The sequence below is a fragment of the Macaca nemestrina genome, chromosome 17, assembly GCF_043159975.1.
Source record: "Macaca nemestrina isolate mMacNem1 chromosome 17, mMacNem.hap1, whole genome shotgun sequence".
NCBI classification, from domain to species: Eukaryota; Metazoa; Chordata; class Mammalia; order Primates; family Cercopithecidae; genus Macaca; species Macaca nemestrina.
Genome location: NC_092141.1, coordinates 49556809 through 49572241, shown reverse-complemented (window position 1 = coordinate 49572241; position 15433 = coordinate 49556809). Strand labels below are relative to the sequence as shown.

The following is a 15433-nucleotide window of genomic DNA, read 5'->3' as shown; positions in this document are numbered from 1 at the left end:
ATGGTATGTCTTGATTACCCGCTGTATGCCAAACACTGGGCAGGTACTAAAAATAGAAAGGTAGAGTAACATGAGTCCTTACATCATTCTTGATGATACCTGAGTCTAATGGAGGGTAGATATGTAAGTGAATAATTACAATGCAGTCTGATCTGGGTTATACTATGAATACATACAAAGTACTATAGGAAATAAATTATGACGAACTAGGGTTATTATTTTGACAAGTTTTTTGGAATGATAGGTAGGGAAATGTAGAAGAAAATAAGGGCATGAATTAGAAAAATGATAGATTAATTGTCAAGTTCTAGAGTAGTGAAAAATCATCCCTTTAAAAAGAGATGCAGCATAATATAACATAAACCGTATTTAAGACAGAAGAACCGTTTAGGACTTGGTTTTACCATGCGTTAGCGCTGGTGATCTTGAGAAGTCTAGCTAATTTATTTGAGTTTCAGGTTTGACCTTTTAATAAAGTTCTGGCTCTCAAAGCTCACAGATTATTGTTAATATTACTACTGATTCCTTATACCTAATTGTAGTGACTGTTTAACTTGTATAATTAATTTAAGATGAATTGGTACAGAGGTTGTAGTGACAGTTGAATAAATGTAAGCCTCTGCTTATAATGCTCTTCGTAATAGAACATACTGTAATTGTTCATTGCTGAATGTAATGCTTCATTTACTTCATTGCTTTACTGTTGTAGTCTTTATCATTTTGTTTTTCTGTTTATAGATCTGTTGGGAGAACATTTTGCACAATGGATGGGCGTGGAAGCCCAGTTCACATTCATCCTTCCTCAGCAGTAAGTAGTTCATTTTTAATAAAGGGAAGAAATTTGTAAAGTTGCAGAAATAAGTAATATACAAATGTCTTCTACTTTTCACTTTGGGGTTAAATGTACATATATCTATATTACATAGATCTATAAGGGTATTGGTTGGCCCATGCCTCCTGATTAAAGAAGATAGGAATTAATTGAGAAGGGTTTGGACTATCTGGTTGGTCTAATGTGGAATAGGGCAAGTTATTGAGTTATCATCCTTAAAAGAAATGTTTTGTATAGCTTCATGAACAGGAAACCAAACTTGAATGGATCATTTTTCATGAGGTATTGGTTACCACCAAAGTCTACGCAAGAATTGTATGCCCAATCCGTTATGAATGGGTAAGAGACTTGTTACCCAAGTTGCATGAGTTTAATGCACATGATTTGAGCAGTGTGGCCCGACGTGAAGTGAGAGAAGATGCAAGAAGGAGATGGACAAATAAGGAAAATGTAAAGCAGCTAAAGGGTGAGGAAATCATTTGTTCTATTTTTAAGCACTATGCCATACTGCTTCCTAGTAGTACTTTACTATTTTTGTTTATAAAAATGTTGTGACCGACCTGGGCAATGCGGTGAGACCCCATCTCTATTAAAAAAAAAAAAAGAAAAAAGAAAATTAGCCAGGCATGTTGGTGTGCACTTATAGTCCCAGTGACTTGGGAGGCTGACGCAGGAAGATCGCTTGAACCCAGGAGTTTGAGGCTGCAGTGAACTGTCATTTCACCAGTGCACTCCAGCCTGGGGGTGACAGAGTGAGGCACTATCTCTAAAAAATATATATATATACACACACACACACACACACATATACATACATATATATATATGATTTGTGCATTATTAACTCAGCGCCCTTTGTTTCCAAGGGGCGCTCTCTCTCTCTCTCTCTCTCTCTCTCTCTCTCTAGTCTTTCTTTTTCTTCTTTGAGACACACGATTTTGGCTCACTGCAGCCTCCGCCTCCCAGTTCAAGCTATTCTCCTGCCGCAGCCTCCTGAGTAGCTGGATTACAGGCATGCGCCACCATGCCTGGCTAATTTTGTATATCCAAGGGGCTTTTTCTATGAAATATTAGGACCCTGATTGGGAGGCATAAATAGTTGTGGTACTGAAATAGGACAGAAAGTTTATCAGCTCACATATACAGAAAACTTTTTAGTAAAGCTTTTTGAGGTTGAATCATGAAGCATGTTGTATTTTCTTTATTTGACATCACTGAAAAATAGAATGGTGAAGAGTTTTGCCCAAGAAAGCATAGAAAAGTCTTTAGAAATGTTAGCCACTAGGTGTTTTATTACAGTATTATAACACTGTGCCACATGCTTGAATTAGGGTCAGTTTTTCTGACTCATTGACCTTGGTGCTCTTAATTTTGTAACCATAGACTACATTGCTTTTGAAAGGGCAAAATTTAATTTTCTCTTTATTCTTTTTACTTTGTTAACATTGAAAAATCAGGGCTTCTCTTTCTTTTAACATTTCTAGTACTGATTCTCAAAGCTAAGTTTTATTGGATTAATTTATAATGTTTTCAGATGGAATATCAAAAGACGTCTTAAAGAAAATGCAAAGAAGAAATGATGACAAATCCATATCTGATGCACGGGCTCGTTTCCTTGAGAGAAAGCAGCAGAGGACCCAGGACCACAGTGACACACGGAAGGAAACAGGCTAAAGTGGTGAATCCTCCAATTCAGGAAGTAGGAAAAGCAGCCAGGAAATGTGCTTCTACTTTGCCAGTTATTTCAGACAGCACTACCAAGAGGAAGTGGTCAGCACTTGTTATTGGCCTATGAACTAAAGCAAATCAAAGCTCATAAATCAAAGCTCATCAGTTCCCATAAATGCAATTGTCAAAGAAAAGATCGGGTTGCCATAGTCATAAGCAATGATACATGAAACCAATGAAAGACAGTACATGTAATATTTTCCTCAGTACAGTTTTGCTGGCCTTAACTGGTATCAAACGCTGTCATTGAGATGTTTTCAAAGAACATTGAGTTGTATTTAATCAGCGTGTACTCCATTTGCATTGAAGCATTAAAAATTATTTTCCTTAAAATCTCTTTAAGGCCTTCTTGTTGCTGTTAGAATAGTGCTATATATCAGGTATGTGACCATTTCTTTCAGAAGGCTGAACATAAGAGGTTTCTACTCAGCAATACTTAGATGTCTAACCATTTAATTGCTACAGAGCTTTATAGATACTTAGAGAAAAGACTTAATCAGTTAGTAAATAAAATTGCCTATGGCAGGATTCTTTCTTGAATTAATATTAATCCTTAAATTGATTTTTCTGGGATTATACAAATTCCTTTTTATATCAAAGTATATTGTTTAAAACAGTAGCTATAGCCATTAACCAAAGGACAGATGATATATATATATATATATATACACACATATAAGTTCTTTTTTAGCTGTACCTACGTACTTATATCAGCACCATGTATGTAGGTGTGATAGTACTTTCAAGCAGCCCCTCCACCTGGCCTACTCTGTTATTTCCACCTGCTTGGGAAGGGCCATTTAACTTCCATTATGCCAAACTTGGGATGGGATTTTCAAAGCAGGCAACACTATTTCATCATGTTTCAAATTGGAACCTTGAGGCTAGTTAGTATCACACTCAGGCCACACTCAGCACTTGCCCACTCTTGTTTACTGCCTTGTATTCTAGTTATTTGTGTATTTGTCTCCCTCACTAGATTATACGCTCCTCGTGGGCAGGGACTGTCTATTTTCATCTTTGTATCTTTCATGCACCTAGCATAGTGCTTTGCACATAGTAGTCACTCAATGTTTGTTAAATAAAGCTATTAGTGTCATTAAAATTCAAAAGACAGTATAATGTGTGTTTTTAGATATTTTGTGTAAAAGTTAAGAATCTAAATTTTTTATCAATAACTCTTCTAGTTATTTCCTTTGGAATCTAGTTTTATGTTCAATAATAGAAACTTGAAATCTTTATCAAAAATCACAAGGACCCAAATTCATGTATTTGTCCCTAAAGTAAGGTGAGTGATGATGGTTTCTCCAAACCTTTCCAGTGTTTTAATTTGTTCATTTTTATTTTTAGTGCTCTAGACACTGTTATTAGCACATATTAATCATTTAGTTCTGTCAGTCTCTCTTCTCAGGTGTATTGTATAAGGGCGTTTCCTTAGACGTGGTGGGAGTGTGTGTGGATTCTTGGAATGAAAGCTCTTCTAGTTTAGTAAATATTAAGCAAACATTCTGAATCTACACATCACACTCAAATTATATCAGTTGTTTTGGTAATGTCCTTTATGACATTTTTCTGTACTTCAACATTTAGTCTAGGATCATGTATTATATTTAGTCTCTTAATCTGGAAAGAGTCCTCAGTCCTTATCTTTCACAGCATTAACATTGTAAAATAATACAGGCTAGTTATTTTATAAAATGTTCTCAATTTGGGTTTCTCCAATGTTTCTTCATGGTTATGCATTTTTAACTAGAATACTGCATAAGTAGTAGTGTCATGGTATCACATCTGGAGGTACATGGCATTTTCCCCTTACTGGTGGTATTAATTTTAATTACTTATTAGGGTGCTTTTTAAATTATATCAAACTGGTTATCCTTATAATTCATAAATAATGTGGGGGGGGAGATACTTTTATTATATAAAATATATTGTTCCTTATAAAATATGACATTTTAGATTTACCATCAATTGATGGTTCTTGCCTGAATCCATTTTATTCTTATGGCTGCAAAATGGTGATTTTTTTTTCTAATTCTTTTCTATATTTGTTGGTATTATATTGTAAGGAAGAGTTTTCCTTGAAGGATGAATGTCTGATAAACAGGTGGGTGCTAAGAAGAGCATAGATCAAGACAGAGAATTATTTATAGAAAGCACAGGGGGTGTTTGAGATGGTGGCAAACAGTTGAGTTTACTTGGTGCATAGTATATATATAGGAGAGTAGGTGGCTGAAAATGTTGAGGTCAGATTATAGAAAGCTTTGAAAACCAATCTGTGGAATTTGGAATTACTTTATGGATTTGTTAGAAGGGAAGGACATCATTACAGTTTTGTGATAACTGTGACAGTGTTATTGATAAAAAATTTCTGTATCTCAGTTTGCATTTAGAGGACTGTGAGAGTAGTAGTATCAAGGGAATGCTGGATCTAGTTAAGGCAAAAACGAATGTGGAAGCAGCCTTGGAGGAAAGGTGGGTTTTATGGAGGAGTTTGTTCTTAAAAGAATGGGAATACACCTTCAAGTTACTAAATGAAACAAAACAAAAAGAATCAAAGACAAATTTTTTTTTTTGAGACGGAGTTTTGCTCTTGTTGCCCAGGCTGGAGTGCAATGGCACGATCTCGGCTCACCACAACCTCGGCCTCCCGGGTTCAAGCAGTTGTCCTGCCTCAGCCTCCCAAGTAGCTGGGATTACAGGTGTGTGCCACCACGCCTGGCTATAATTTTTTTGTATTTTTAGTAGAGACGGGGTTTCACCAGGCTGGCCAGGCTGGTCTCGAACTCCTGACCTCGTGATCCACCCACCTCGGACTCCCAAAGTGTTGGGATTACAGACACGAGCCACTGCGCCCCTCTGACAAATGTTATAATGGAAAAATGGACAAAGGACACGGCTGGTCCTTTTATAAAGGGGGAAACAAGAAAGGTCAATAAATAAAAGAAGACAATGAACCTAACTTGTAATTAGGGAGGTGGCATTCATTTCCATCAGATTAGCAATAATTAATACTCCTGAATAGTGTTGGAGGTGAAGAATAAATTGTTCTTATTTAATTAATTTTTTCATACAGCTCTATTGCCCAGGCTGGAGTACAGCATGATCATGACTCACTACTTCTTTGATCTCCTAGGCTCAAGCAGACCTCCCACCTTAGCCTCCTGAGTAGCTGAGAGTACAGGTGTGTGCCAACACACCTGACTAATGGTTTTTTGTTTTTTTTTTTTTGAGATGGAGTTTTGTTCTTGTTGCCCAGGCTGGGTTCAAGCGATTCTCCTGCCTCAGTCTCCCTAGTAGCTGGGATTACAGGCATGTGCCACCACACCCGGCTAATTTTGTATTTTTAGTAGAGACGGGGTTTCTCCTTATTGGTCAGGCTGGTCTCGAACTCCCGACCTCAGGTGATCCACTTGCCTCGGCCTCCCAAAGTGCTGGGATTACAGGCATGAGCCACCGCACCCAGCTTACTAATTGTTTTAAAATTCAGTTTTTGTAGAGACGGGGTGTCACTATGTTGCTCAGTCTGGGTCTGGAACTCCTGGGCTCAAATGATCCTCTTGCCTTGGCCTACCAAAATCCTGGGATTATAGACATGAGCCACAATGCCCAGGCCAGCTCTTATTTTAGAGAACATTTTGGCAATATCTAGTAAAGTTGAAGCTGTGTACAACCTGATACCTAGTAAGTCCACCTCTAGACTTAGGTGGTCTTTGACTAGTGTATCACATCTGGAGGTACATGGCATTTGCCCCTTATTGGTGATACTAGTTTTGATTACTTAGGGTGGACCCAGTAAGTCCACATTTAGACTTAGGGGTTTCTCTAGACTAGGAACTCCCAGACTATATACAATATTCTGTGCCTTATAAAATTGGACTCCTATAGGTTTAGCGTTAATTGCTGATGATAAATACATAAAAGGTGTTTTTTTTGTTTTTTGTTTTTTTTTTTTTTTTTTTTTGAGACGGAATCTCGCTCTGTCCCCCTGGCTGGAGTGCAGTGGCGCGATCTCGGCTCACTGCAAGCTCCGCCTCCCAGGTTCCTGCCATTCTCCTGCCTCAGCCTCCCAAGTAGCTGGGACTACAGGCACCCGCCACCGCGCCCGGCTAATTTTTTGTATTTTTAGTAGAGACGGGGTTTCACCGTGGTCTCGATCTCCTGACCTTGTGATCTGCCCGCCTCGGCCTCCCAAAGTGCTGGGATTACAGGCGTGAGCCACCGTCCCCGGCCATAAAAGATGTTAAATACAGCATTCATTACAATGTGAAATACACCATCGTTTCTAATAGAAAAAATCTGAAAACAGCACCTATATATATCTATATCAGGAGGGAAAAGGTTTAATAAATTGTGATATGTTCTTACTGTTGAATTCTACAGCAGTGAAAGTGATTTTTGAGGTTCTTGATGTGTACTCCTATTTAGCAGAACAGATGAACCAGTTCATATTCCAACGAGCAATATATGAAAATGCCAGTCTTACTACATCTCATAGTTCCCAGTCTTCTAATTATTGACAAAAGGTGCCTCATTATTCTCTTAATTTATATATTTAGATATTTAATGCTTTTTCCATATGTTCAAAATGTAGGGAATAATAAAATTATCTGATTTGAATTTGATAAGCCAGATAGTAAATATTTTAGGCTTTCTGGATGTGTAATTTCTGTTGCAGCTACTCTGATGTTGTAGTATGAAAGCAACAACAGACAGTACGTGAATGAATATCACTGTGTGATATTTATTGGAATAAAACTATGGAGAATGAAATTCAGATTTCACATGTCAGGAAATACAGTCAGCCCCCTGTATCTGGGGGCTCAGTATCTGGGGTTCCATACCCACAGATTCAACCAACCACAGATTTCAAGTATTCCAAAGAAAATCCAATAAAAATAATACAATAATGAAAGATAATATAAAGAAAAAACAACAGAGTATAACAATATTTACATTGTATTAGATGTAAGTAACCTAGATATGATGTAAAGTATGCAGATGAAGATGTGCGTATATGCAGATCCTACCCATTTTATATGAGAAACTTGAGCATCAGCCAGATTTTGGTATCCTCAGGGGGAAGTCCTGGAACCAAACCCCAGCTGATACTAAGGGATCACTGGATTATTGTTGTGATTTCAGGTTTTTTTCCTCTGAGATGGAGTCTTACTCTGTCACCCAGGCTGGAGTGCAGTGGCACTATCTCGGCTCACTGCAACCTCCGCCTCCCAGGTTCAAGTGATTCTCCTGCCTCAGCATCCTGAGTAGCTGGGATTACAGGTGCATGCCACCACACCCAGCTAATTTTTGTATTTTTAGTAGAGATGGGGTTCCCCATGTTGGCCAGGCTGGTCTCAAACTTCTGACCTCAAGTGATCTGCCTGCCTTGGCCTCCCCAAGTGCTGGGATTACAGGTGTGAGTCACTGCACCTGGCCAATTTCAGTTTTTTACCACTTGTACTTGAATCTAGAAAAGCTACTTTTTATATTACCATTCTAACTTAAATGATCACTTCATTTGCAAGAAAAGGTCTTAATGAAATGTCAGATTTTTTTGGCTTTTACTTTTTCTTCATAGCAGAGTTGATGAAACAGCATAATATCAAGGAATCAATAAATTTAAATAGTAATCTTTTTTTTTTTTTTTTTTTTTTGAGACGGAGTCACGCTGTGTCTCCCAGGCTGGAGTGCAGTGGCGTGATCTCGGCTCACTGCAAGCTCCGCCTCCCGGGTTCATGCCATTCTCCCGCCTCAGCCTCCCGAGTAGCTGAGACTACAGGCGCCCGCCACCACGCCCAGCTAGTTTTTTGTATTTTTAGTAGAGACGGGGTTTCACCGTGTTAGCCAGGATAGTCTCGATCTCCTGACCTCGTGATCCACCCGCCTCGGCCTCCCAAAGTGCTGGGATTACAGGCTTGAGCCACCGCGCCCGGCCTTAAATAGTAATCTTTATTCTTCCAAAGATTTTTAAAGTAATCCTTATTACTTGTTAGCTGTTTCTTTAAACTTAATACATGAATAATACAAAATTCCCTCGTGAAGCTGTTAAAGATTTTTCAAAGAAAATGATTAGTCACAGCTGAGCATAGTGGCTCACACCTGTAATCCCAGCACTTTGGGAGGCCGAGGTGGGCGGATCCCGAGGTCAGGAGCTCGAGACCAGCCTGGCCAACATGGTGAAACCCCATCTCCACTAAAGATACAAAAAATTAGCTGGGTGTGATGGTGCGTGCTTGTAAACCCAGCTACTCAGGAGTTTGGGGTAGAAGAATCACTTGAACCCGCGGGGGCAGAGGTTGCGGTGAGCTGAGATCGTACCACTGCACTCCAACCTGGGTGACAGAGCAAGACTCCATCTCAAAAAAAAAAAAAAAAGATTAGTCACATTCCTTGTCCAAATAAAATCCACATATTTTTTTCACCTATTATTACTTGGTTCTCAGGCAAAACATAGGAAATGAGATGAGTGAACCCAAAATACAGCCCAGCACCCTGTTTAGTGCTTTGTATATGGGAGGTAATTATTTATAAATGATTGTTGTGCCAACTCCAGATGCAATTACTAACAACATAAAGTAGCCTAGGCTTCAAATTAAATGAGTGGTATAATCAATAAATGCTTTAATAGCTGGAGAAGTAGGGTAAATGGATTTTTTTTTTTTTTTTTGAGATGGAGCCTTACTCTGTTGCCCAAGCTGGAGTGCAGTGACGCCATCTTGGCTCACTGCAACCTCTGCCTCCCGGGTTCAAGCGATTCTCCTGGCTCAGCCTCCTGAGTAGCTGGGACTACAGGCGCCCACCACCACACCCAGCTAATTTTTGTATTTTTAGTAGAGGTGGGGTTTCACCATGTTGGCCAGGATGGTCTTGAACTCCTGACCTCAAATGATCCACCACCACTTCGGCTTCCCAAAGTGCTGGGATTACAGGCATGAGGCACGTGCCTTGCCAGTAAATGGATTTTAAGCTGAGTTTCTGAGGGAAGAGTAGGACCTGGACTGAAACAAAAAGGGAGACAGAATTTGTGTGGTTGGGGAGAGGAACCAGATGTAAACGATGGAAAAGTTGGTGTCACTTTGAGAAGGATTTTTTGGAAGGGTTTTGCAATGTCCAGTCTGTATCTTGGGTTAGCACTAATAGATCAAATGGAGAATAATTTGAGTGTCACTCATTCCTACCGATAGAAAAATTTTTAAGTAGCTTGGGCTGGGATTTTCTTTTTCTCATGTGCCATTGTGTAAGTGTCTGCTACTTCATTTAGTTCCCTTTTTAAAAACTGAATTTTTACTACTTCTGTGCAAAGGTTAAACATTTTTTTAAATAAATAATGGAATGTTTAAGCCTTCCTCAGTAATAAGTATAATCTTATCTCTACATCTGATCAGGTGGGTCAAGTATATAGTAACTAAAATAGACTGTAATAGCTGTCTTCGTCACGTTAGTTTTTATTTTCACCATGCCTGTAGAATGCTTTATATTGTAGTCCCTTATGATCTGAGGTTTCATTTTCTGATGTTTCAGTTACCTGTGTTCAACTGTGTCCAAAAATAGGTGACTACGATATATTTTGAGAGACCACATTCACATAACTTTTATTATAGTACATTGTTATAATTGTCCTATTTTCATTGTTAATATCTTACTGTGCCTAATTTATAAGTTAAACTTTATCATAGGTATATATGTATAGAAAAAACATAGTGTATACTGTATGGGGTTCAGTATTAGCTGTGGTTTCAGGCATCCTCTGTAGAGGTCTTGGAATATATCCCTTGTGGATAATGGAGGACTACATATTTGAGTGGTTGGTGGACTTAAACTAAGGAGACCTTTTCATGACTCTTGGTGCTAACAAGGTTGACTCGGAAAAGAAAATTTATATCAATAAATCTAAGGTAGGCTTATATGAATGCTGCATAGTTTTCATCACTGCAGTGTTATGGAATGAAAAGTAGTTGTATGGGTTTTATACTATACAACATTAAACTCATAGTTATTTGGAATATGAGCAACCAGGAAAAGAAAATAACCAGCTATTTGGTTTGCTTTACATAGTAATCTACTTTTAATAGTCATGACAGGATGAGGTATGGCATTTTAAAAAAAGTAATACCTAGTGTATCCTAGGTTTGGTACATACTCGGATTAGGCTACATTTGCAGGAGTACTATACAACAACTGTTCACTTTGATGAATCTGAGGCCTTTGAGGTTCAGAACTGCTTTCCCTATATTAATTGTTTTTTTTCAAAAAAGGCTTTACAAAAAGATTTAACATTTGAGTATTTAATTTTACATTGTAGGTACTGGAAAATATTTGTTGAAGAAATTAGATTATAATTCCTTAAAACTTTATTATTGAGGCCAGGCGCGGTGGTTTACGCCTGTAATCCCAGCACTTTGGGAGGCCGAGGTGGGTGGATCGCGAGGTCAGGAGATCAAGACCATCCTGGCTAACGCGGTGAAACCCCGTCTCTACTAAAAATACAAAAAAAATTAGTCGGGCACGGTGGCGGGCGCCTGTAGTCCCATCTACTCGGGAAGCTGAGGCAGGAGAATGGTGTGAACCTGGGAGGCGGAGCTTACCGTGAGCCGAGATTGCGCCACGGCACTCCAGCCTGGGTCACAGAGCAAGACTCCGTCTCCAAAAAAAAAAAAAAAAAAAAAAAAAAAAAAAAAAAAAAAAAAAAACTTGACCATTGAGTTAACCAAAACGTTACCAGATCTCAGTTCTTAGCTATTCTGTTGTGAAGAAGTGAGAGGTTTACTACCATTAACAAAGCTGCAGATGTACACTGCTACCGGCAGAACTATCCCTAGAGAGTGGCAAAACTTTATACTTCCCAAGGGAACATATCTGTGGGTCATGCTTTGCTTTGGACTGGAGACAGTAGTAACTCTAGGAGGTGAACACAGAACGTTCTACATGTTTAGAAATAGAAAAAGAACAGCCCTTAACAATTATTCCCACACTCTCACCCTCATTGCCTCTTCATTCTATAGATGCTCTCAAGCTTCTTGTGACTTTTGTCCCAAGATGTTGTGACATGGCATCTGACTTCCTATTGATCAGCAGGGTTAAAATCCTCCTGGGTTTTTCTGTCCACAATGTTCTGTGAATTGCTATATTTAAACCAGCTTTTTTTTCTTTTTTTTTTTTTTGAGATGGAGTCTTGCTCTGTTGCCCAGGCTGGAGTGCAGTGGCACACTGTACAGTGGCAAATGAAGACATATTTATCCGATCCTCTGATATAAAACCCCCTATTAATAAATACCTTTCTTAAAATTTCTATATAAAAGTATACTTATAATAGGAATGTTTCCTTTAACTTGTCTATAATTGAATGGGAAATAGAGGAGGCAGGGAGGTTCAAAAAACAAAATAAATGGAAAGGGAAATTGAAGGCATCCAGAGACTTTTTTTTTTTTTTTTTTTTTTGAGACTGAGTCTCACTCTGTCACCCAGGCTGGAGTGCAATGGTGTGATCTCAGCTCACTGCAACCTCCACCTCCCAGGTTCAAGTGATTCTCCTGCCTCAGCCTCCCAAGTAGCTGGGATGACAGGCACCTGCCACCACGCCTGGCTAATTTTTGTATATTTAGTAGAGACGGGATTTCACCATGTTGGCCAGGCTGGTCTCAAACTCCTGACCTCAGGTAATCCACCCGCCTCGGCCTCCCAAAGTGCTGAGATTGTAGGCTGAGCCACCACGCCCTGCCTAAACCAACTTTTGTGACATGGCTTTTTAAGGTAATAGCATGAACCACTTCATTCCTCTGCCAGGGTCTGATTCAACCCTTCAAAAACATGGGTGGACCCTATATAATGTGATTTGATTCCACATTGGATCCCCACAGAGCTAGTCTTGGCTTTTCACTTGGAACATGCCCAATGCTGATACAAAGTAAAGACTCACTATAGATCTTATTGCTATCCATGGTACATTATAAAACTTGTCTAAATATTTAAAGGTTTAAAACAAGCCTGAGCAGTGGGTGTCAAGAGTATGTCAGGTATATTTCATAGTAAAATTAAAATGCCATTAAAATTTTGTTCTTGTGGGGCTGGGTGTGGTGGCTCATGTCTGTAATCCCAGCACTTTAGGAGGCTAAGGCAGGCAGATCACCTCAAGTCAGGAGTTCAAGACCAGCCTACCCAACGTGGTGAAACCCCCGTCTCTACAAAAAATACAAAAATAAGCCAGGTGTTGGTGGTGGTGCCTCCCAGCTCCTCGGGAGGCTGAGGCAGGAGAATCGCTTGAACCTGGGAGGTGGCGGTTGCAGTGGGCCAAGATCACGCCATTGCACTCCGGCCTGGGTGTCAACAGCAAAACTCCATCTTAAATAAATAAATAAATAAATAAATAAATAAATAAATATTGTTCCGATAGTCAGTGACTTGTATATTTGTTTACAGGCATTTGATAGGCTGCTCTTCATCTTGCATGAAAAGATAAAGACCTAGCCAGTCTAATCCTACTGGGATTCATATCAGTGGCCTCAGGGGGGTTGAGATGCTTCAAAGCTGCTGTTTAAAGGGCAAAACTAAGTATCTTACTTGGATAATACTAAAGTATGTCCTTTCTGGCTTTATTAGAATCTGAATTGTAAACATTTGGTACCGTGGGTTAAAGTTCCGCTTTAAAATTAATTTCTGAGTATGTGAGATATGCCTTTTCTTTGTGACATTTGCAGTGCAGTGAATTCAGGCTGTTTTTAAAAGGTCAAGTTTTTAAAAAGCAGGGGCATTAGTGCCAGGGCTGCTTGAAGATGAACAGCTATGGAGAAATCCTACAGTGAAAGAGGTTGGTTTTTTGTTTGTTTGTTTGTTTTGAGGTGTCATTCTAGGATATATATATATATATATATCTCCTAGTTGTTGGCATAACATTAAAATTAGTGACACAATACAGGTTTCTTGTATAGGTTTTGAGAAACTAGCAGTCCTCAACAGACGAAGCAATGTAGTTTTTGCTAATGGCACTTGCTGTGACTCATGATAGGGACCTACTGTTGATGAGCATTCCAACAAAAATAGCTTTAACTTCACCATTTATTAACATGGCTACCTTGTTAAAACATTTTCTGAAACCAAAAGCTAGGGTGATCATTCATAGCATTGTCTTATTAAAAGACTATGTCATACTGTATCATAGAAAAAAACATTCTGGGTGGTAGAATTTGCTTCCTGGTCTATTAGGTTATCTGTTCTCCCCTCTAACTTAAGGTAATGTCTGAAAACAGCACCATTCGGGTATTGCTTAGGTAACTAAACCAGTGAAACCAGTGAAACTGCCTTTATACTGTTACCAAGAACAGCAGACTCCCATTACAAAAAAAAAATCTCTTATTACCCTACTCAAATTATTCATCTTTAGAAAGGCATAGGGTTTTTTTTTCTCTTGAAAATTTTTGGATTTGAAGATCATTTCAAAATGATCCAGGATAACAATCTATTTTCCCTTTTCCTAAATTATTTCTCAAAACAATGTAATTTCTGTGTGTGATGACCTAACAGTCACTAACGACCTCAGCGCACTTTTTGGTTAGATACTCCACACCCAATAGCTAAAATCAACTGCTTTTGGGATTCTAAAGTTACAGGGTCTGTATGAAAATACCAGACACATTAATAAATTAAATTTTGGTGGCCCATTCATGATATGGCTCTTGTATCTCCAGATTCTGAGACTGAAAATGTAACTTGATCAAGCTATTAAATTACTGTAATAAAACAATTACTCCCTTAGAATTTTAATTTAGAATTTGTCTACTTCCAAAAAGGGTTTAAAGCAGTTACTATCAGACTGGCATTTCATTTCAAACGTTGCGGAACACAGAGGATCTTCGTGTATTTAGCTTAACAATACAAAAAGATATTTTGCAACTATAAATATTCACTCTTACAACATGGTGGTAAGACTTTTCTTTGCAGAACAATCTTTGTCCTGTTACCTGCCAGATTCTTCTCTCGTGCTCAGTATGAGACAGTTAAGTAAAAGAGAAAAACACTAAAAGCAACTGATTGGCAAACTTCTCACCCTAACTCAAACTTAGCACACAAAATTACTGTCTACCCAGTAGGGTTTTATGTCCTTTAACTGAAAAGGGCACTAAAAATAATTACTGTGGACTTGAGCTTTTCTCTTTCAGGGGAGGGTGGGGAATCACCTCTCTTACAAAGATAAAAGGCACAGAATTAAAGTCTTTCATCCTTTTTTGTATTGGTGCGATTATGAAATATTATGGCTTATACTTTAGCAAGAAAGTACTGGGAAGGTTATTATTAATCGACAATGAATGCCGTTGATACCTCCATGCTCTTTGAAGACATGATGCTCCGGCTTTGAAGCGCTGCATTTCTACACTGCTAACCTACAGGAACCTATGTTGAGGTGGTCCCACGGAAATGCACGACTAACAGTTCATCTATTTCCTCCAGGAACCTTCAGGTTTTACCAAGCATCCTTACCCTAATTATCTAAATCTCTGAGACATAAATTATTTGATGTGGCTAAAAATCCTCCTGCTAGAATTTGAGTCCAATCCTTGTACGTTCTGATACTCGAATTCTTTAACGAAACTGATTACTGAGCTAGGCTGACACATGTCAGCCCGCCAAAATGTCCGCAGAAACGTTAAGAGAAGCTGTCATAAGGCCAGCTTGAGACACATCATAAATGGCCTTCGCTGTCCTTTGAGCTAATTATCTAACACCCGAAGAGAGTGCCGGTTCTAGTTAGAATCCGCGCGTCAGGTTCTCCAACCGTCAGAAGGGCGTGTGTGAGGGCAGGGAGGATTTTAAACCCCGTTTCAGGCCCCCTCCCTAGGCTGTAGGAAACCACCCACTCTGAAGCCCGGCGAGGGAGGA

General features: G+C 39.0%; 1 protein-coding gene across 3 annotated transcripts in view; it reads left to right on the top strand.

Annotated features, from left to right (window-relative positions):
• LOC105476913 (DEAH-box helicase 40) overlaps positions 1-3682 on the top strand; it is a 45645-nt gene extending 41963 nt beyond the window's left edge. For all 3 annotated transcript variants that reach the window (XM_071082844.1, XM_071082846.1, XM_071082845.1), the window contains 3 exons: positions 739-808; positions 1070-1298; positions 2367-3682. In XM_071082844.1, the coding sequence (XP_070938945.1) occupies positions 739-808; positions 1070-1298; positions 2367-2506 (439 nt within the window). In that variant the 3' untranslated portion in view covers positions 2507-3682. The remainder of the gene's footprint in view (positions 1-738; positions 809-1069; positions 1299-2366) is intronic.
• Positions 3683-15433: the final 11751 nt, after the last annotated feature.